General features: G+C 34.5%; 3 protein-coding genes across 6 annotated transcripts; all 3 read right to left on the bottom strand.

Moving 5' to 3' along the window:
• Positions 33-2,204, bottom strand: LOC18610431. The gene is made up of 3 exons (XM_018115923.1): positions 1,534-2,204; positions 631-820; positions 33-519 (listed from the first exon to the last, which is right to left on the bottom strand). The coding sequence occupies exons 1-3, from the start codon at positions 2,085-2,087 to the stop codon at positions 313-315; spliced, it is 951 nt and encodes a 316-aa protein (XP_017971412.1). The 5' UTR covers positions 2,088-2,204; the 3' UTR covers positions 33-312.
• On the bottom strand, positions 7,656-8,711 carry LOC18610429. Its single transcript, XM_007046073.2, has one exon. The coding sequence runs from the start codon at positions 8,548-8,550 to the stop codon at positions 7,960-7,962; it is 591 nt and encodes a 196-aa protein (XP_007046135.2). The 5' UTR covers positions 8,551-8,711; the 3' UTR covers positions 7,656-7,959.
• Positions 17,513-23,404, bottom strand: LOC18610427 (F-box/kelch-repeat protein At1g26930). Of its 4 annotated transcripts, none has more exons than XR_001926721.1 (3): positions 23,016-23,404; positions 20,721-22,554; positions 17,513-17,697 (listed from the first exon to the last, which is right to left on the bottom strand). XR_001926721.1 is itself a non-coding variant. In XM_018115856.1 (2 exons), exon 2 carries the CDS (start codon positions 22,387-22,389, stop codon positions 20,821-20,823), a length of 1,569 nt encoding a protein of 522 aa, XP_017971345.1. In that variant the 5' UTR covers positions 22,390-22,554; positions 23,016-23,404; the 3' UTR covers positions 20,190-20,820. The 4 variants fall into 4 exon arrangements, 2 of the variants coding, with proteins under 2 accessions (XP_017971345.1, XP_007046133.1); XR_001926720.1 differs by lacking the exon at positions 17,513-17,697 and adding an exon at positions 19,152-19,740; XM_018115856.1 differs by lacking the exon at positions 17,513-17,697 and having other exon boundaries at positions 20,190-22,554.

The following is a 23,925-nucleotide window of genomic DNA, read 5'->3' as shown; positions in this document are numbered from 1 at the left end:
GACAGATAGAGTTTATATTGTAAAATACATTAAATTCATTGTGTAGCTAAAATCATTGAATCAAAAGTATATTGTAGGAGCTCAGCTACAAAATCTCATCTTACAATTTACATTCAGAACTTTGTGCTTGCAAGAGAGTTCACACATACCCCATCTTGCCTTTTGGAACTCAGCTACAAAATCTCATGTTAAACAAGAATGTGATTTTGTATTGAGAATGCTCAATGCAACAATCTGTTGCAACCAGCAGCGAAGAATATGTTATGATCTTTGAATACAAAGGAGAATGTTTGGAGTTAGGCAGGAACCAAACTACCTCCCCTTCCAGGGTGTCAGACTGCTTCCAATTTGTATCTTATCCTCCTTGAATGGTTGTGTTGATGCATCTGACAAACTTGGCAGCCTTGAAACGCTGCCCTTGCCTTTCCTCGCGTTAGGGCCTATCTCCTCTATCATGTATCTCCACCCATCAATAGGTCTCCTCCGGCTAAATATGTGAGTCTTTATAAAACTAGCTATCTGTATAATTTCAGAAAATCAAAAGCAAGCATTGAGATTAGCAGCTATAACATTGGGGTTAGAAGACCAAAGCACTTGATGACAAAAATGCTCATAAGTAACAACACCCACCTGGAATTTACAGTAAGCAATTCGGCGATCAAATTCTTGGAGGAGAATATCTTCTTCCCTCTGTGACATCTCCCACACATTTCCATCAGGTGCTTTTGATGTTGTTTCCCAACCATCAGGCTTATTTTTGAACTCAGAAGTGCTTAGAAGTTTCGAATTCTCCGAGTCAGCATTGGCAGAGTCAAAAATCCTGCCATTATTCATATCTGTTAAACCCAACAAGTACAACTAAAAAACAGTGGACAACCTCCCTGGCATGTAGAACAAACTTGGTGAAAAACAGTAAAACCTTAAAATAATGTAGCTGAGATGACACGAAAATAAGCAACTTCTTTGACAGACATGTAAAGAACTTCAGAAGATCATATAGAGAATATAAAAATATATCATACCACAGAAAAGGTGGGATATTGACAATGGAATTACAACTTCTGCTAAAAGAATGGCAGAGCACACTCCTATAAGTCAATAGTATTAAGTGTCTGACACAGCAAACAATCCCCCTGTTATTATTGTGTTTTACCAAGGAGCCTTGGAGACAAACTCTAACTTGTTTTCATACATAGGAAAATCTAATTTGAAGTAAACCATGTTTTATCTATTGAACTTTGGTCTTACAAGGTTTGATAAATCAAAGAATTCTGAGTAGATTAAACCAGGAGAATATTTCGTGAACCAACATATATCCAACAATTCCTATAACAGATTACACTTTGTTAAGCAATCGAACCACAACAATTCAAGTGTACTTTGTCAACAAAAAGGTGAACACTATCATTCTCGTTTCAAGAATGTATCTTTAAGTTTAACCAATTCACAAACCTACCAAGATAACCCATTAGATCAACAAATCAAGTATAAACATAGCAGGAAAAGGAAAATGGTAAAATAAGATGGACATACTCAGAGCAGCTATCAAGCAATTTATCAATGTCATCAGCAGAATCCCCCAACTTAGCTTCCTCCAACTTATCAATCTCCTTCATCCACAATCCAGCATGGATCCTCTGTTTCTTCAACCTATAATCGTTCTTCATATTCTCCAAACTATACAATCCACCACCCTCTCCTTTCCTTTCCTTTTCTGCTTCCTCGTTCTGCTTCTGTTTAGGCGACTTCCGTCTCTCATTCCAATTCTCATTCATGTCCTCCACAAACGCCTTGGTCTCTGCATCAACGTCCGACGAAAGCACCATCTTTGTTGCTGACTGTTCATCATTAGAAGGGAAGTTGACGTCGGCTTCCCAAGGAGCCCTGTTCCTGGGTGAAATGTCATCAGGGAGCCAAGCTGCTTCCCAGGCGTCGTTCCAAGAGTCGTCTTTGTCGTTTTGAGGGGGTTTAGTGGAGAAGGTCTTGAAAAGGGTAGTTGGATTAAACTGGGGTTTAGCCAATTTTGAGTGAATTGAATCGATCGTTGGCTTTGTGAGGAATTTGGCTATGCGATTAAAGGAATGCATGTTTTTGGGGTTTATAGAAATTGGGTTTTCAGCTTTTAGTAAATGATGGAGTAACAAAAGCTAGCTAGCTAGGTTCATTCTTTTTCCTGTGAAGCAGGACGAAGAAAAACTCCATTGTTGGCTGTACTTAAACCCTATTCAGGAGGTTCAGAGGCCTTTAAGCTGGGCCATTCCAGGGCCTGGGAGCATAAACAGGTTTCGTTTATAATTGGATTGGGCTTAGGCCTGAAATCAATATTCATGGACTCTGAGAAACAGATAGCCCAAATTTGTATGCAGAAAGCCAGAGCTTTCCTTCTGGGCCAATCAAATCTGTATTCAGGAACTCTGAGAAACAGATAAATATTCTATATTTGTGGTTGTTGTAATGTTGATAGCAATTTTTCAGTGTCGGAAATGGAATTCCTTTGCAGAATTTGTGGTATTGCAAGGAATTTTATGGTGCCAACCAGCTGGTAAAACTTTAAACCAACAGTAAAGCTCCCCAATAATGATCATAGGTGCTGGTATGCACTATGCTAAGATCCACTTTTCCTTTATTAGGAATCTCTTGAGAGATTGCAATTTAGACTTGGTAAGGAGGAATAATTTTCAGAGCATTCTTCTGACACAAATAGACCAGCAAATTCCATATTTTTTCCATCTAAGGAAAGGGATTCTGGCACTGTTTTTTATGCTGAAGTTCCTACATTTTGTGGCTTTGGGAAGACAAAATTATGTCAAGATGGTGGTTTAATCTCAGATCATGATGAGTGACAAGATTTTGGGTGGCAAAATTTCACATCAGCTGAACTGATTTTGCTCTGCTCAGTCTGTTACCAAAGTGTTTTGTGGTGCAATGAATGGCATGAAATGAAACAATGAAAGAAAAGAAAGAAGACAGCATCCACCATTTTACTTGAATGATCTCCCAAGGAGTACCATCGAATGATTTGAGTAAGAATCAATTGTTTGGAACCAAAGACAATTTTGCTAAATATAAAAGATCAGATAGCTTCCAAAGTTGAAGAAAAGGTGAAACTTTTAACCAAGTTTCCATTGGCTGAGCATTGAGGCATAAATTTTAACACCCATGAAGGCTTCTCGGGAATCCATTGCAAAATTTCCAAACCAAAAGGACTGGTTTTCCCACATTTAATCAACTGTAAGGGAAGCTTGCCACTAGGTTTTTGTTCACCACATACTTTCAATGGCTTAAATCTTGTTTCACAGGTTCCTGCTAGAGCAGGATTTCTTTTCTTCCTCAAAAGAACTCGGGGCCCCCAGGAAAATCTTTGGCTTTTGCAGACTCTGATTTGATGAGACATGTGACCATAATTCTGCATTTTTGAGTGCCCTCCATGATTGATTCAGTGTTACAGTCATAAAATCCAAGGTACTGGTCAGTGTCAAACTCATAATCAAATGAATAATAGGCTGATTAAATCGATAAAACTGATGATCTGGTTGGCCTAATTCTGGTTCAAACGTTAAGAAATATCAGAGGGGAAAAACAAAAAAGTATTCTTCTCTTTCCCTCTCTAAAACCAAACCATAGTTTGATAGAAACGAAAGATCAGATAGGGAGGGTCCAGATACACATGGAACCTTGCAACCAACTACCATTGGTGGGGTGTTTTTTGTATTCATCTGGGATATTTTTTATGCATGTGCAGATGTGTTTGCTGCAAGTTAAAACACCCAACAACAATTCGATGTTCTAGAAGCAAAGCCAAGAGAGAAGAAAAACCAAAGGCAAATAACCATCAAGGCCAGGCTGTAGTTCTGTTAAAAAACACAGCACTGTCGTACACGTACTTGGCTTCTTTTCTTCCTGTGGTTTTTTGAGGAGGGGGGAATCTGATTTGGACGCCCCAACCAACCAACCACTTTCCTTTCCACTGTTTTTATCCGTTTATGGCTTGCTTTACACCAATTTGCCAATTGCTAATTGCACCCCACATTTCTTTTATCTGATGATTGCAGCCTGCTGCAATCACCTGCTCAGCATCAGCTTCCACACCTACAAATATGGGTTTTGGCTTTGATTCCCCTCTCCCTCTCCCTACTCCCACCCCTTCCCCCAATTGTCAAATTCAAATACGTTTCAACTCTGCGATTATTCTTTCTCTGGGTTATCGAAACAAAAGCAGAGTTGTTGGTGTGATCACAATAAGAAGAAAAAACAAAAGTTAAACGAAGCACAAATTCAAACTAGTGCAGTTGAGAGTTGGGGAAAGAACAACCTTAATTTGACCGAAGTGATGGCAAGGAAAACATAATGCACAAACGTGACAATGGGGGGGATATCTTTCATTGTCTCTCCACCAATGAGCATTATTAGATGCCCAATTTGTGGTGCAACTTTGCCTTTCATTCTTGGTCTATACTCGAATTGTAATAATACAATTGGGAAAATTTCAAAGATTAAATTTGTTATTTGAATTCGTCCCAAACTCGAATATAAATTACTCATACTTTACATAATTGAGTCAAATATACCCCTATTATCGTCGTTATCAAAAATCTAGAAAATCATGTGGCTTGCTTGCCTCCTCTTTGAAAAGTATACAAAATAGTTTTCTAATTCTTTGTTCATAGTCAGAGAATGTGGACCACATTGAATTGAAAACTTATCATGCTTGACTCTTTCAATCTGCACTTCATTGTGGAAAATTCCAATCTTTGTGAAATTCGGGAGATATCAATATCATTGCTGAATATCCACTTTACAGCGTAAAAATTTTTTTAAAAAAATATTAAATTTTTTTTATATACATATAAGTTTATCAAACTTGAATTATATAAAAATAATAATTTTCTCTTATCTAGATTTGAAAAAAAAATTAAATTTTAATATTTAAAGTTAATTTATTAAGACAAATCATTTTCGACTTTTCGAATTAAATATAGTTCGATATTCTTATAGCTGAAATCACGGGTATTATTTAAAAAAACTAAATTATCTGATTATGATCCTATTGCTAGTCTTTGTAATTTCACAGTTTCATTTGAGAACCACAGAATGAAATCTTATGAATTGAACTTGTTATCAACTGCTTAGAAAATGTCTGATCAAAAAGCTTAAGCCACAAGGAAGAACCATGGCGGAAACGGCACGGCCCTTCAAGAAAACTTCGTCAGAGTCGGAAAAATTAAAAATAAAAATAAAAAAACAAATCATAATTTTCCAGATTTTACAAGTCAAATTTCAACATCATTTGCTTTATAACATAGCTTGACGGCTTTGAATTTTAATGAGAATTTTAATTCAAAGAAATTTGTTCTCCGCTTTGAATTGGACAGCAGCCGTATTAACACGCCACCCTTTCTTTGGAAAATTGCTCTTGACTTTGTCTCAAATATTAAATAATAAATAAATAAGAAAGAAAAAGTGGCTCTTCTATGCAATAATTCTTCTTTGTTAAAAAGTGAAAACGAAATCTCCATTGGGTGACACGTGTTTCTCTTTTTTAAGTACTTTTATCACAAAAATTAATTATCGTCATGATATTTTTAAAGATTTATGAATTATTTTAAAAAAATTCAAATAAATTTTTCTTCATGTATTATATTTTATCAAGTTTTTATATTTTTATTTCTGATGAAATAAACTCTTACATTAAACAATCATTTATTATTTTATGTCATGTGTTTACATGATATAATAAATAGGGCTTGACATGCTGATGTGGTATTTTTTCACAATCCACTTCAACGTTACGTAAATATAAAAAATAATAAATGATATTTTGACTAATAATAAGTAGTTATTGTTAATAGTTCATGAAATTAAATGTAGTAAAAAATAAAAATTTATTTAATTTTTATTCAATAATTAAGTGATTTTTCAAAACAATATACCTTAATTATTCATCTGAAAATTTAACTTTATAGAAATATGTTAACGAATAAAAATTTTGAGATGATTCTATCAAAAATTAAAATATACCACTGAATTATTACTCGACGAAAAGCAATATTGAATTTAAATTTCTCTCACAATACAATTATTAAAATTTTTTAAAAAAGTTAAATTATATTTGCAGATTAACTCAAAATTAGGTACGTATATTCTCAATTCAAAAAAATTGAAATTGAATTTTTTTTAAAATTAAAAAGAAAAGTTGTTAAAATTTAGTTCTACTTTAAAGGAATATCTAACTTAAGTACATGTGGGCAAGGTTGTTTTGGCAAGAAATCTGTGTAGAAGCGTATATCCAACACATGCGTTTCTTTCAAAGCCGAAGTTCTTCCAACTGACAATTTGCTTATTAATATTCCTTTCACATTACTTCCAACATGGTACTGCTAGGGAACTTAAAGTACAGTTCAGGTGTTACTTACCCCTTTTTCTTTTTTTCAATTGAAAAGGATAACAAGCCTAATTATAAATTAAATTTTAATTTTGAAATAATCAAACCCAAATCTAATTAAAATTAAATAACTCATATTTTACGCAAACCTAATTAAAATCAACACTTAATATTCAAATTCGATTATTAATATTTGAAAAAAAATCAGAAAAAAATCAAAATTCGAAATAAAACAATAAGTTTTAACATAACCCGAACCCTAACCAGCTATTCAAATTCTATTTAAATTTGTAATAAATAATAATTTTATTACCTTAGCTTTATCCAAAATCTAACTATCAAACGTCTTAATCTCATTTAATTGAATCGAAATTATCTTTTATCTTTAGAGAGAAGCCGGCATCTATGTTGAGTATAATTCTCCCCCCCTTTTCTGACATTAGAACTCTCCATATAATTAAAGGGTCAAAATAACACAAAAAAATCATGTGACCTTTTGTTTTTGTGGCTAATCAAAGCCGGCGGGCATCTCATTCTCCATGATCCTAAGCATCATCCAACACCGCAGCTGTCCCCATCTAATCTCATCCATGATGATATGATCGTGCGGTTCATGCATCTCTACATTCCATGCCAAATATGTCCGTCCATCATCCATCATCATCATTATTTGATTTTGATCATCCAAGTATGTGAAAGACATGGCGGACAACGCATAGTCCCCCGGCCCATCAGCATCTCACATCACAAAAGGTAGGGTCCACCTCACTGCCCGAAAAGCGACAGGGAGAGTTTTTTCCTCTGCCCCCGTCCGGTCCCACTGGTCCCTAAAGTTGCCTACTTGCACTCGATTTTTTTATTATTTTATTTTTTATTTTTCATCCTTCATGCAGAAGCCTCGGCGTTTCTTAATTCTTATCATCACCCCGTCTCGCTTCACGCCAAGTCACGGACCAATATTTAAATTAGCTTAGATGTGGAGAAGAGTGACTGTGACAGCTACTCCAATCAAAGGGGAGTGAGATTATATCTTGATGCTTATTAACTATTTACCAATGTCCTTGGAGCGTGTTCCCACGTTTTAGGTTGGCGAGTAAGAATACAACAAGTAAAATATCGAAGGGGTATCCAATGAAGGCTTTTCCTTTCACGTTCATGGCAAACCCTCTTTTTTATTTTTTTTACCGCTTAGAGTTAAAGATGCCAATGTCAGTGAAAAGTTAAAGTGAAAAAAGAGAAGTGAGTAATAATAGCCGAATACCGTACAATTTTCTTTTATTCTTTAAATTTTCCCCTTTTCCGGACCAATGAATCATGAATGTTGAGAACATTTGGGGCAAAATAATATGAATTTATCTTCTTCCTTTTTTTTCTACAATTTCCATTTTCTAAAGAAGAAAAGAAACAGAGGGGGATTTTTGAAATTTTCAAAGGGTGGGGGGTTCCAAAATGAATTAACCCAAAAAAAAGCCTTCATTTTTTCAATTTTCTCCCACACTCCCCATACTTTTCCTTGTTTCTACTTTTTTACCCTACCATTTGTTTCTGCTAACTAATTTCATTCCTTTTTTTTTTTGCTACATGAAAAGTTCAGACTGCAACAAAGTATAGTAATTAGCAGCCTCATCTTCAAGCTCCCACAACCCATCAGAGAAAGCAAAACCATTTCCAACATTGTTAAAACGTTCTTCATACTCAACAACTTCAACACCAAGACCATCGCCTCCTTCTCTGTTTGGGATCCCGAGCTCATCATCAGAAGCTTCGAGCAAATGCCTAATGACCCTCTCTTTATCATCCTGGTCCTCGTCTTCTTTCAAGGAAGATGTTGCCGAAGTGTAGTCTTCCAAGGTGGTGGTGGTGGTGGTTGTGGTGGTGTTCGTGCCTGCTGCTCTCGTGAGCTGGTTTTCTCGGTCAGCTCCTAAAGTCGTTGCCGTTGGGCAAGGAAGAGGGTCATCTAGGACAGAGTCAGAAGAGAGTTCTTGCTGAAGAGTTGTGATAAGAGAAGACAAGTCTTGGTTTGGCTCGTCCTCTTCCGCTTCGAGCAAGGAGAGTATGTGATTGTATGACTTGTGGCGTTTCGACTCTTCGACTACATGTTCTTCCGAGCCCTGGGAACTCTGGGTTTCATCTCTTTGGCGCTTTAATGGTGTCTGCTGCTCAGCCATTGCAAAAAACAGAGGAAAACAGAGAAAAGAACCGAGCTTTGAGGAACAGAAGACAGACAGGGTTAAGCAGAGAGAAGGGATAGGATGAGGAGAGAGAGGGAGGGTGGAAAGAGTTATATAGAGGGGAAAGCAAAGTGGAGCTCCGGTCAAAATAAGTGAACAAATGAAAGCTAAGAATATTTTATTTAATGCAAAGAGAAAAAAGAAATACTTGTTCTCGTATCAGTTCTTGAGAGAGACAAGTATTGGCTTCCATGAGTTGGTCTCCCTTTATTCTAAACCGTTGGATTAACTTTTCGTGCTTCCCGAGGGACAGATCAAAGGTTGAAAATCAAGGTAAACGTTTAGCCTGAAAAGAAAGATATCATAACCCAAAGATAAAGACAAAAGCCATTTAGAAGAGAGAGAGAGTTGTGTCTGTACAATGAAGCACAGTTTGCCCCAAGTGGGGAGGATCTCTTTTAAAAGTAATATTTTTCTTCAATGGTGCCCTTTTGTTTTCCTTTTTTTCTTTGTTTTTAATGAATAATTAATTAATATTATAATTTGCTTATATTAACTATTATTTTAAATAATAAATATATAACCAACGGCTACAGTATTTATATGATTGATTGATTGTGGTCGGTGCATGCTGGGCTAGGGTGTACCTTAGCTAGAGCCTTGTCATTGTCGCTGACAAAGGGGAAAAAAAATCAAAAGAAAAAATTGACTGATTTCTTTGATTGAAATCAGGCGGTGGAGATTGGTTTGTGAGTGGCCATCAATGAGGATGGTGATGCAGTGTATATCATTCTTGAATCTGATGAGATTCATTTCTAGGGAACCAGGACAACAAACTTTTTTCTCCCCCAAACAAAAAACAAAAAATGTAAAAAAGAAGGGGGGTGAGGGGTAAAAGAGTAAAGTACATGGGAAATGTCAAAAAATTTGGAGAAAAGAAGAGTGGTTTTTTCTTATCATGGGATATGTGTCCACTTGTCTTATGGCAGCTAGTCCCCCATTTATCATCTCTAGGTGATACTCAGATTGAAGAGGAAAAAATGGGGGCAAGTTAAGGGTGTTTTGGTCATTTTCTATACAAGGACTTCCCACCCAAATATGGATAAGATTTTGATTATTTTGTAGGATTTGGGGAAAGCCTCCCCATACTAATGCAAAAGAAAGTAAAGCATTTGGGTTCTTATATCCAATTTATGTGGAACCCTACATGAGCACGTGTTTTTACATGCGTTGGACTTTTTCATTGAGGGGAAGTTTGTGAATTTTGGAAAATTTTTGGTTGGTTTTTATTAATAAACTTCGTGGATCGATTAAATTTCTGATTTTTTTATCGAAAAAGAACTTTCATCTCTTAAGTATAAATATATTAAAAATTTTAATAATTAATTAATTTATTTGTTTCCATAATAAGATGTTTCGAATTCGAGTATTAGTCATTATTTGTTATTTTCAATTCAATAAGTGGAGAAATTGAAATGGTATTAAATTAACTAATATTACTTGATGTTGTCTTTTGATTAATCCACTCATTTCGATAACAAGATGTTTTGAATACGAGAATTGGTGGTTAAATTAGTTAATATAATAGTATACAACGTCACGTAATATAAAATAACTTATTAAGAGAACTTTGGGTTGTCAATTTTACGATGATGGAGGGGGAATCAGGAGGTTTGTCATGACAATAGATCATAGCTCATGGAGCACTTTATGTTTTGTCGGATGAGGAGTTTTGGAGGACCATACATACAAAACGATCCTTGGCCACTTCACTCTTATTTGAAAAACTTATCTTTAACTCAATATATACATATATATATATATATATATATATATATATATATTAATAATAATAGAAGAGTATGACATTTACAATAAAAGAAGATTTTAAATTCGAATCTGACTCTCGAAACCACTAAGTAATTAAAAAAAAGAGAAGGTTTATCCATATTTGGATAACTTGTTTCTTCATTTCTTTTCCATTGTGGGCAAAGAATGAATCCAACTTTAATCCATATTGTTCACATTATAGTTTGTTTGGATTATGTTACTTAGTGAATTGTCTTTACTATAAGGTTTTTTTTTTTTTGGAAGAAGAGATGTAAGTGGAATTCATTAGGTAATTTTCTTTTCTTTTGTTTTTCAAATTGAATAAGAAAATTAATTGGGTCACAAATAAAAAAAATTAAAATTCAATATTGTAGCATGGATAGGCATTGGCTAGTTAGCTAGTAGCCCCAAAGAAGGGGAAAGCAATATATATATATATATATGAAGTGTAATTTTGGCTGAATTTCTCTCAAGAAAAAGTCATAAATAAAACAAAAACCAAGTCAGCCGGTGTTTACTATGTCTGAATATAGAGGAAGCTTCGACAGATACTTGATGCCCCATGCAATACTGCAAAGACTTGTTTACTAAGATATAAAATAAATATAGAAAAAAATTAATTGTTGTGAAATATTTAATTAGAAAAATAGAAAATACATAATATTGTAAAAATTTATGAATTATTTAGAAAAAAATTAAATAAATTATTATTATTTTATTACATTTAATCACGTTCTTATATTTTTATTTTGAATCAAATACGTTTTTTATAAAACAATATTTATCGATTTATATCACATGTTACTGACGTAATGTATTGATATGTTTTAGTAGATAATCACATGATTTATTGATTTAGTCAAAATGATATTTTTTTCCGTTTACGTTAACGTCATATCAATGTTACGTGCTATAAAAATAATAATTTTTTACAGCAAAATTAAGTCCATTCAACAGTGAAAAAATGAAAAAGAAAAGATCAAACTAATGAAATTTTCCCTTTTGATATTCCAAAAAAGAGAATGACTTTGAATAAAGTAGTTACTTTAATTAAAGAAAGAAAAGAAAGCACTCATTTGACTGAATTGCATATGTTCCCTGCCCCCATCAAGATATTAATTCTTAAGTTATAATTAAGAAAGACAAAGTGTTTTACTTTTTTTTTTAATTGCGTGTCGTTAGGGGGAAATTTTTTTCTTTTTTGAGTTTTTTTTTTCCCACATGTATTGGTTTAAATTTAAAACAAATAATCAAAGGGGAAGTTCATGGTTGAGTGCAAGACTAAATTAATTAACTTTTCAATAAAGCAAATCCCATTTTTCATCATGAAGTTTTCGGATCAAAATCACGTGTTTTTCCTTATATTAACGGATCGATATAAAGTTAGGTTTATGTCGAGATAGGTATTAATAATTAAAAAATAAAGTATCTTTTAATATTAATTTCTTGTTGGAATAGGGATCATCGAGATCGAGTGTACTAACCGAAAATTAAATAAATTTTTTAATCAATCAAATGTTTTGATTTGCTTAGGTTTTCGTACAAATTAAGAACCCTAATCTGTCTGGCAATGTTTTATTGAATTAAGAATTAGGGTTCTTAAAATATTTTTTATCAAAAGGCATCCCAAGTAGGGAATTGTAATCAATATTAAGAAATGAGAACAATCCCCCGCTGTGGAAGCTGCACTGTCTTGATTATGATGGATCTTGCCAAATCTCGGTGTTATTATTTTTTTAAGTATTAAAAAAAATTTGGGTTTGACTGGAAAATAAGAAAACTTGTGATAATCATCAAGTTCCATAAAAACTTGATATACTTAATTAATACGAGAGACATTTAATTAACTAAATCAGGATTTAATGCGTATCGCAATAGACGTTTATTTTTTTTTTTTCGAGTTTATAGTTGATACATTATTGATGTATAGATTTTATACATTGAATTTTTTTTATTTTTATGGTCACACATTTATGAGATAAATAATATTGTATAAACACTATACATTGACATTGCAGAAATATAAACATGTTGTTTAGGTCTATACACATTTATAGTGAACTTGACATATACCAACAAGTACTAATATTGGACCACATTTTGCATAGTACTCCAATAAATGAAAATCAAAAAGGGTTATGTCCAATCATCAAATCAAAGCCAATTCATCAAAATTGGGGGGACCTAGTGTTTTTAAAAGGCCCCAATATTGGGGCTATAATCATTTTTATGAAGAAAAAATAGGTTTGTCAAACATCAATTATTTCTCCAAAAATACAAAACAAATTAGCTTGCAAATGCACAAAATATATACCCATTCTCTAAAGATTAAGAAATCAAGCAACATAAACTCAACCCCCATGTGCTAATGCACCTAACATGATGGGAAGAAGAGGTCCATGTGGTGTTAGGAGTGGGGGGTTTGCTTTGAAAGTGCCATGCACGTGGTTCCCAGTACCTAATATTCAAGTGCTTTTTTTTTTCTTTCTTTCAATGCAACATGGATCTTTTGGCCTCAGAGTGGGTACTGCAAAACAATTAGTACTAACACACTCTCTTGCCTCAAATGTTTGAGCTGGCACCACCACCACCATGATTAGGTTTTTTAACAACAAAAAAAGAAAGAAGAAGCTTAATATGAAGTCATGCCAAAGGCAATGTGCTATAAGTTTCCATTATGTTATGTGCCTCAACCACTAGGCAGATGGACCATTCCATCCTGTTTTGGTTGCATTGGCTTAGGTTTCTATTTATGTTTGCTTCGATTTATTAACGTCCGAGTAATGGATTACCCGATCATAGTTGAATATATTATGAAATATTTTAAACTACGATCTTACGATCTCTTATTAAGTAGATCGAAAAAATCTATTAGGATGATGATAAAGCAGCAAAGTAAAAGACATAATTACCTTTCAAAATGTGCAATTTTTTTGGTAATAATGGATGATGCCAATTGCATTAGCATTGATAGTTGATAGGTGCACTCATCTAACTTTTGTTTTTTCTCAAATTCATTTGGAAAAATTAATACTAATAATGCATGCTTAATATGTATGCAAACCTGCCTACCCCTATGCCTTTTCTTCATTTTCTTTTTGCTTAGCTAAAATAGAATGGACTTTATCCCCCGACAATATTATAAAACGATTGATAGTAACATCCCAACACATTTTTCCCATCATCAAAAATATCTCAAATCCAATCAAATATAAAATAAAATAAAAAAACAAATGCAAGGTTTTGGACACGTCGTTCATTTGATGTGATGTTAAAATTACATTCAATTTAATTTTAAAATGAGAAAAATTAAATGATAAATTTCTCATTCAAAAGCTTTGGAGCAAAGCTCACGTCACAATGTACACCAAGAAAAAAACCTTAATGGCTAAGCATGGAGAGTTGACCTCTTCATTAATCTCCCATTGGCTTAAAATTAAGGGATATTATTCACATTGTCAAATGTTAAAAATATGACTACTTGGATATTCGTACACTTCATTAGGAAATTTGTTTATTGTAAATTTGGGTTGATTTTGATTGTTGATTACTTTTAAAATCTATGACCAAATGCAAATTGACTTAGTATCTCCGAACATTAAAACGGGTATAATAATATAATAATTATAAATTATATATAACTAAATTAATAGTTGTTTAATTTTTTTCTTATCGGTACAAGGAGCATCGTCAATCAATCGAATAATCAATTTAAAATTTTTACCCAAATCTGACTTTATCTTTACAACTTAAGTTAAGTTCAAATTGATACATAGATTTTATAAATTTTGCTCAAAATTATAATAGATGAAGTGCACATAATTTTTCTTCCATGAACTTACTCTATCATTCTAGTCATGTTCGTTACATTTGAAATTTGTTTTCATTCTTTCCATTTGGTTTAAATATATATATATTTTTTCATAAACAAATGGAAAGCTTTGAATATATGATAATATATATTTAATTCATAATCATTACTCCAAGGTACCGATGATCCACTAATCAGATCTTTGCATAACAACATAAAAATATAGAGAACACAAAAACAAAAGGATGAAAGTTGAGAGGTGGAATATGCACTTTCCATTGCAATGGAAAATCATAGATGAGAGAATCTTTGGCTAAGGGTGCCAATGGTATTCTTTAAAAATTCTAAGGTATATTATTTTTGCAAAATTGAAGGATCAAATTTAAAGAACGAAATTTTTACGATAACATATATTTAAAACCCATTTTTTTAAAAAAATATCGGATTAATTTAAATTTTAAATAAACAGATCATGTATTTTAATTTATGGGAATTAATTTTTAATATTTTATAGGGCTTAAAGGGGAGACAAAGGAAAGGAGAAATGAAATGTACCATTCTTTTTCGTTGTTGCAATAATTAGTGGAAGATGGACATAATTCATACCCCATTGTTTGTTATAAGGGGCTTAAGGCATCAAAAGGAATTGTCAATCCCCCACTAGTCACCACTAAAGTTTTAGCTGGCAATGCACTTTATGCTGGTTTGGGGCCACCAAGCAAAGAATATGCACTAAAAAAAAAAATACCCTTTTAAATTATTGTATTAAATAATATATTCTTTCAATGCATTGAAAACATATTAATACAAAAATATTATTATAAATAGTTCTAATTTAAAGACACTCCTTAGCAAAATTCAATGTTTGATTAAGGGTCAATAGGGATTGTTAGTGGTGTATTGATTACAAGACATGCTCCAAACTAATCAATGGAGTGCAATTGGGCAGTTTGAGATTCTTAGGAGATATGATTTGAGATATAATTTGACACTTTGAGTTGGATTTATACCCAAAAAACAAGGTGTTTATCTCATGTGTTTATAGAATAATAGATAGTGGAGACCACGTACAAAAAATAAATCTCTCAAGATTGGGATTTTAGGGTATTGGGGGGGTATACATTGATGGGTTCCTAATGATTCCTATCTTAATAATAGATTTGGGGTCAAGGAATTGATCAAGCAATAGCCAAAATAGTTCCAAAGAATAGCAAAGGAAAAAGTTGATGGAGACAGATATTGGTTTTGATAAGCCTTGGAGAGTGTAGGAATGATCAATTGCATCAAGGAATAAATTGAAACTACTTTTCAAAGCTTTGCTCAACTTTGAAACTTATAAGACAAGGTACAAAGGGTATGAAAATAATTAGGTAGAACTTGGTAGAATGATTGGGTTTTTTTTTTCCCCCCCTTATTAGAGATGTCATTTTCTCATTTGATATTAAGGATACACTTGTTTAGGTAATATAAGATTTGACATTTTAAACTAATTATGTGAATTTTGAACGAACTGAATGATTACAATAAAAGATAAACGTTAAAAAAATTGAAAAAAATAATAACTCCAACATATAATTTAAAACAATTTTACTTTTATTTTTATCTTTTCATTTTCTAAATAGATTGTTTTTAAATGAAACCTATAATTTGAATATATCTTCCTGTCTTCTATGGTTTATATATATATATATATATAGCACTTCACCTGTCCTATGTTAAGGATAACATATAGCACTTCACCTGTCCCATGTTAAGGATAACTGTCCCACCAACCCTTGGGTGCAAGCAATTAATTTGAAAACAGAAACCTTAAAACCCTGGACACTCTTCTTGATTACTAACCTTTTCCAACTCTCATAGCTGAGGAGATGCCATGCCATGCCATGCACCCCTGGTCCATAGCTCATTGGCAGCTTTGTCAAATTGTCAATGCTTATTTGTTGAAGTTCAGCCACCCAATCCAGCCTGAAACAAAACAAAATAGATCAAAGGCTTGGAAAATGGATAGGATTCTTTATGCGCAAAAGGTTGAAAGACAAAGTTGGGGTTAGAAATAGGGAAATTTCCCGGAAACCTCATTTGCTGTCCAGACATTTCCTGCTTTTCCAACCCAAGAAAATGGGCTGGGTTGCTTCCCGGTAGCCCAGGATTTCAGCCCCTAGGGAAAAAAATGGATTGGATTTTGTACTTGGAAAAAGACATTTCCTCGGCCTTCAACCCAAATTATTGGACCCAAAGATTTCACCCCCAGGGAACAGCATGCTTTTCCCCCCAAAAAGTGCAGTGAAAAAACAAAAGGCAAAACATAACAAAATCTGACCCGGTCTTACCTTTTAGAGGCCCCATCCATCCTATATCTAAAGCAACATAAACAAAAATATTACAGCATGGCAAGAAGCAGTAAGTAACAACCATTATTGCAACAAAAGTGGGCACCAGATTTGTTTTCTCAGTTGAGCATTTTTTTTTTTTGGGGGGTGGGGGAGGGGGTAAGTAGAGATGGATCTGAGTTTGTTGTGGGGTTTGATTCAGTGGCCAGATAACCATTTCATTTTCAAAGCATCCACTGCCAGGACCACCCACCACCCACTTGGAAAATATATATATATATATATATATGCACTTTTCGATTTTTTCCAAATTTGGGTTTTGATTGAACCTAGTTTTAAAATGGTTTAAATTGTGAACTTCATTGATAAAATTGTCCATTTGCATATTATTGATTTTTGAAGTTTTTTTACTCTAACAAAAAAGGGGTTCAATCCAAACATGATGATCAATACTTTTCATACCACTTTTGATTCCAAATTTGATTTGAAACTCAAACACTTTTTTTCGCGAAATAAACATTTTATCACCTGTATTCGAACATTTGATTTAATAATAAATATATTTATCTTTATACTTGGGATTACATTTAAATATTCCGTCTTTAAATAAAAGTGAAATAAGTTCTACAATTGACTTGGAGCAAAGAAAATAATACTAGTAAAAACAGAGTTTAATCGTCTATATTTCGGATATTTATTCAATAATATATACATTTATCACCGTCGATACTTAAAAGAGTTAAATTCAAATATTAATCTCGGAATTAAAAAAAAATCAAATGCCTTTTATGACTATTTTCATTAAATAGGTTGCAAGATTTTAGTAATCGTAGTAAATTTTAAGCATTGTACCGTCAAATCAGACACGTGCGTTACTGATGTTCTGTGGTATTTTTGTTGCACTACAAGACAAACTTCTCTTTTGTATATTCATCATATTTCACATTTTGATTTGTTCACCTCGAGTAGTACAGTACCTTTATTTATTTATTTATTTTCTTTTTTCCTTTCTCAACCGATTCGTCACAGCAAAATTTACCTGGTCTACCCAATAATGAAAAAGATAGTGGTAGGCCTGACTGCTGAGTCCTGAGGCAGGCCAACGGCTTTCATGATCATGAGCCAATCAAAGATTACGAGCCCACATGGTCCAGCCAAGTTCTGGGGGTCAAACTTGCCAGCATAAACCAAGGGTTGCAGCCACAGTACCCAAAAGCAAAGAAAGAGAGAGTAAATTGCAAAATAAATAAATAAATAAATGCACATAATTAACCTGCCATTGACTCCACGAGTTCTTTCTTTCTAACCACTGGTTCACAACTGCTGCTACTAGTGACAAAAATTAATGCCAAACAGAGTTCTAACATCAAAACACAGAAATTCGTCTGTAGCATCTCTCACCGAACCTGTTAAATCAAAATTGAATTCTAATATGTACTACATCTCTAATCAGCCCTAGCTAGTACTAGTAACAACTCCGAAGATACACTCATTCACTGAGTCACAAGGCATGCAACCCCTGGAATGGAATCACTATAACTTGGCATGCCAAGCAAAAATCAAGTCATTCGAGCATCAGAATTATCCCATGCAATGTTCAAATCTTAAACGCGAGTTCTATGAAACAGAGAAACGAGGATGAGCTAAGAACGGGATTTCAAGTCAACACGGAAATTGATAAACACGGGTATGGCCACAGCATACTCAAAAGAGTGCACTACCGAACAGGGCAAGGCAAACCGGATGCAGCACTTTCCTCTTCCATATAAGCAAATCAAATAAAAAAGAAGCTGTCAACTCTATAGTTTCAGATACTCAGCAGCTAGTTTAAATTCTAGCCTGAGTAGAGCCCGTGTGCTGAAGGATACAGACATAAGCTCGTCCTTAATAATAGTAACTTGCTTTGCAGCAGGGCTTGTTTTTTCTAGCTTACCAAACATCTCTATGTCGTCCCTATTTATCATGCTGTGGTGTTATTTTAATTAATGGACATTTATACTTGCTTCATAAGCCTATAGTTACATGGCCTTATGATATTCATAACTAAATGAAAGTTGCAATGTCCTTAAATTTCCTATACCATGCCTCTAAATAATTGGCAACCTTTTAAAAGTATAATTTCTGATTGTTTTTATATTCTTCCCAACTAATTAAAAAAGAAAACCATACACCATTAAGGCACAACACCAAACATCCCCAATGATAAAGATGACAAAAGCATTAAAGAATTGCATAGAAAAAGTAGAACTTGTGGTACAGGACCACCTTACTGATTTTAGTATGTGTCAGCACACAGACAACAGCAACAGAAGCAAGAAAATTTAATAGAATTTCATCGGACTGATTGAAGTCGGTTTGTGAATTGGATATAAATATAGCAGCAGAAAAATGATAAAGAGAAACTGTTACAAAAACACAGGCCGAACCGTATAGCAAAAACATTTTTGCAAGACTTTCCGAATCTAAGTTCTCTGGTTTCCAAAGACATTAACTAAACATATATATAATCACATTCATAAAAAATAAAGAAAAAAAGATAAAGAAAACTAATACAAATAAGATAGGCCATTATTCCCAAGTATAGAGCAGAAAATAAGAAAACACAGAGAGAGAGAGAGAGAGCAAGAGAGATTAAGTATGTTATTCTATTTATCTCTCTAAACTGAAATCTTAAAAAAAAAACCATTGCATCTCCATGCTGTAAGGAAAAAGTACATGTACATCCTACAAGGCCAGACAATTCTATGTGACCTCCAATATCCAGCATCAACCACACAAAAGTCAAGAGTTAGATACTATGAGCCTGTCTATGTAGGAAGAATAGATTTTCGACAATGCCCTCAAATACATACATACATACATACATACATACATGTTTGTATGTATATAATATCTTGTTGAAACATGGCTTCTAAAAGAAAAACTTCTTTTGCAACCCCCCCAACAGAGTCGCAGCGAAAATGTCATATTAGCGGTACATCACACTGTTTCTTATGCTGTTATTGCTGGTTTACTTGTAGTTTCACACACTAAGTGAAACCTTGATATTCACTTTATGACATATTCTTTGAGACATACATGGTCTTCCTAAAACCATGAAAACTGAGATTTCCATCATTGCAGAACATGCTCTGAACTACTCCAAAGAGATATTTCATAAAATAGACGGTCGCCATGCTATCAATAAATTTGCAAAGATCAAGGCTGGAGCATCCACTGAAAAATAGAATACGAAAATTGTTTGACCCTTAGCATGTATGGATATTAATTATTAACAACATCAGGCTGACTGGCCGATGCTTTCAACTTTATATGCAGAGTGATATTTAAAAGGAATAATTTAATATTTCAAATCCGATTTATTGCACAGTTGCATTCTTAAAAGTTTAAAAAACTATCTTGCACTTCTGTATTCAGGATTGCCTTAAGAAATGGAACATATAAACAAGACTGAATTGTTAATTTGCAGAGTGAATATCAAAGTTTTCAATTAGTAATTATATATGAATCAAAGTGGAAACAAATTTTATATCTACAACCCAATGTAAAATTCCCATGCTTGTGAAATAATTCAAAGGAATAAGAGTCATCATCACCATTCAATACATCAGAATAATTAAGGAAAAACATGGGGAAATTAAAACAACTTATGGATTGGCAAGTAGTGCAAATAGAGAAACTAACACCATCAGCTGAACAAAAGAAATTAAAAACAATAAAGAATTCCAAAGTGTACATAAGAAAAATTCTGGGAATATATAGCCCATCAATTGTAATGATCAATATAATCAGTACATCAGCCAACATCCAAGATAACAACCTCCAGAACTTATTTCCTCCCTTAAAGACAATTCCAAGAAAATTAAGGATGAAGAAACCCATATGACTAGTTCTGTGTTCTTAAAAAAGCTTCAACAAACTCTAATGGCAACCTACCAATGTGTTGGTACTTCAAATTATTAAACCTATTCCTGTGCTACATGACACCAACTTTTGCAGTTCTCATGTCACTGAAAACGGGGGAAGACACAAATTTAATGGAAGAAATTTTGAATGAAGTTTGAAAAAAGAAATAAAAACTCAAGACATCCTATCAATAAAACATTCTATTGAATCTTGAGTAAAATCTGAAATTCTTCCCCATCCTCCCCCATCCAAAAGGGAAAAGATATTAAAAAGAAAGAAGGGGAAATTACCATTAGCAAGAATTCTGTGTTGGAGGAGAAACCAATCATGTAAACCCCAGTGGCAGTGCGGCACCATTCAACTGCACACAATGCCACCAAAGTTCATCTCTCAGCATCCCATCACAGCACAATTATACACAAAGTTACCCGATTGCTTTCTGGCTAGCAAGTTCCATTGCGGTGGCCCTTCGCTTGGAACCCACGAATTGAGCTCTATAAAACCTTCACCCAAATTCCTAGGTCCACCAATCACTATAAGGTGATCTCCACATGCTCTGAATGCAAGACCCCAACCATTCATTGAAACTGCTCTTTCAGGCAATCTTCCAACAGTCAACCATGTTCTACTCTCCTTATCGTACTTTTTTACCTCCATGTCAGCATGATCAGCAGCATACAGTTCATTATTTACTACTGCAACAAGAGGGGGTGCCCCAGTTGCTGCAGGCATCTCAGCCTCACCAGCCGCTGCATTACTTCCAGGAGACATGTTAGGAATTTCAGTCCACCTTCTTGTCTCTAAATCATATTCCTCACCACAAGTGAGAACCCTTGCATCATTTCCCAATCCACCAGTTCCCCCAATTACATAGAATTTCTTATCCATAAATACCCCACTACACATCTTCCTTGGCTTATTCATGCTTGGGAGAGTCTCCCACCTCTGAGTCTCAGAATTGTACATTTCAGCAGAGCTCAGGATATTTCCCTGAGAATCACAACCACCAGCCAAAATCGCAATCTCACCAAGACTAGCTGATCCAAACAAGCACCTCGGAGCATTCATACTGGTCCCAGAAGTCCATGAGTTTGTCAAAATACTATATCTATATATAACCTGAGAAGTTACCTCCTTTCCAAATACAAGCAACTCAGTTCCCACAGCCAAGGATTCCTTGTCCGAGTAAATGAAACATTCATTAGGAGGCATCCTTGGCAAATGCATCCACCTGAGTCGAATCGGATCAAATGCCTCCCACTGAAAGAGGTCACAAGAAAAGTAAACCCAATGTTCAACCACATCAGTCTCCCTCCTCAACCTATAGATATCTCCACTCCTAATTAAGGACCGAAAACTCCGGTTCAACGAGGCAATGGAACCATAATCAGACCTTGAGCACCTAATTAGACAACTGATTGAGATGTCTCTCCCAATTGGTTGGATTAATTGATCCAAATCCTCACCAGCATGTCTCTGGTCACCATCCTCCTCCTCCTCGTCCTCCTCCTCAGGATTCTCTGAAAAGCCATTATCATCACCATCTTCCTCAGACTGTTCCTCCGGTGAGTCCTCCACAGAATCTGACAGGCTGTCGTCCTCTGATTGGTTATTCGAATCTGTTCGGTCTAGTCCAATGGGATGGTGGTGGCTAAGCGACGAATCCAAATCCCAAGAAGAATCAGATTGCCTACTATCGTCGTCGGATTGCTCACGTGAATCAGGCAAGAGGAGGTCACGCGAGTCTTGTGGGGAAGACGTATTACTATTATTATTATTATTATCGTCGCCGGAGGAATCATCGGAAGAGAGCTTAGACATCTTGGTTTCCCGTGAACAACCGTCGGATTCGGCCAATTCCAGCGGACGCTTCCCATGGTACATGTAAGCCCACTTGTTTTCCTTTTGACAAGAGCTTGCAAACACCAAACACGACTCGCAGGACCGGTTCTCCAACATGACTCTTCCGCCCCACCCGAATTCAAACGGGGGAAATCCGAAAACAACAATGGGGGAAGAAAATATATATATATTCAAATCACTGTGACACCAGAAGCTTTAGTCCGTCACCCCCGCTCCCCCCTCGGAAAAAAAAGAACCGCGGTCAAGATTAACAAATTCAACCTATTCAGAAACCAAAAAAAAAAACAACGAACAGTTTCCATTAAAATTCGAAAAGAACAAACAAACCGAAATCTAAAACGAACGAAATACAGAAATCTGATGAATCCAATAACAAGACGATCCAAATTGAGGTTCATAAAACCAAAAAAAAAAAATTAAAAAGTCAAACAAGAAGTAACAGAAACAAGTTTTATCTAAACGAGAAACGAGAATTCACGATCAAACGAGCTGGAGAAAAGAGAAGTTACCAGATCTCAAAATTTTCAAACGAACACAAACGAGAAACCAAACCAAATAAATAAAAATTTAAAAACTGCTAGATTCAAAAATTAGATCTGTTTATCATTTCATTAATCACGAAAAAGAAAAATTAAAGCCAAGTGATTAAAAGCTAAAACATAAAGAAAGAAGTGACAGAGAAAGAGAATGAATTAGAAGTAATAATGTCGTAAGAAACTTACTGATTGGATAAGAAGGAAGAATTGTGAAGAAAAAGGAAATGGAAATGAATTTCTTCTCTTTTTCTTTTCTCTCTTTTTTTTTTTTTTGCCTTTGCTTTGCTTTCACTTTGCTCTTTCTGTTCTTCGCGTTCTCGTTCTTTTCTTCGTTTAATCCTTTTTTTTGTTTGTTTTTTGTTTTGGTTTTGGTTTCTCTTTCGCTATAGGCTGGCTGTGCTTGTCCTTTGGATTCTCGCTGCAGATCAGAGCGAGGGAGCTTTGGTTTTGGCTTTGCGAGAGCAAAATCTTGAAGAGGTCCCCTTTATCTCTCTTAAACTTCCCCTCCGCCCCCCCTCCCTTCTCTCTCTCTCTCTCCCAAAAACATTTTTTTTAATTTTGTTTTCCGAAAAAAATAAAATAATTAAGAAAATTGTTTTCGAAGTTATTTTAAAAAGAAAAAAAAATGGGAGAGGGGTACCGGGTGGTGGTGAGGAGAAAGGGCGGGGGCGCGGTGGCGGTGGTGGTGTGGGGCCCCAAATGGGAAGAAAACAACCGGTAACCAGTTAGCGCCGGTTGAGACACGTGTTGACTAGTGTTATAGAATAACAACTGTCCCTCTCTTTTGTTTCTTTCTTCTCTTTTCCGCTTTTTTGTTTCTTTGTTGTTAATTTTCGAAAGACTCCGTTACCCTTACGTCTTTATTTACTGTTCTAATTTCTCCGGGGCTGGGGGTCAATTTTTCGTTTCCCTTTGCCTGCTTCCGTTAGTGGAGTTTTGATTCCCTGCGGTACGGTAAGCTGGCGGCTTTGATTGCAGTCGTAATTTTTTTTGGGGAGGGAAAAAAATATTAAGCTTAAGATTAATTTAAGTAATTAATTATCCAAATTGACCAGTCAATTAGACATTATCCATCATCATAATCATAATAATTGTC

Source organism: Theobroma cacao, chromosome 2, assembly GCF_000208745.1.
Source record: "Theobroma cacao cultivar B97-61/B2 chromosome 2, Criollo_cocoa_genome_V2, whole genome shotgun sequence".
Lineage (NCBI taxonomy): Eukaryota > Viridiplantae > Streptophyta > Magnoliopsida > Malvales > Malvaceae > Theobroma > Theobroma cacao.
This window is presented reverse-complemented; position numbering and strand designations above follow the sequence as displayed.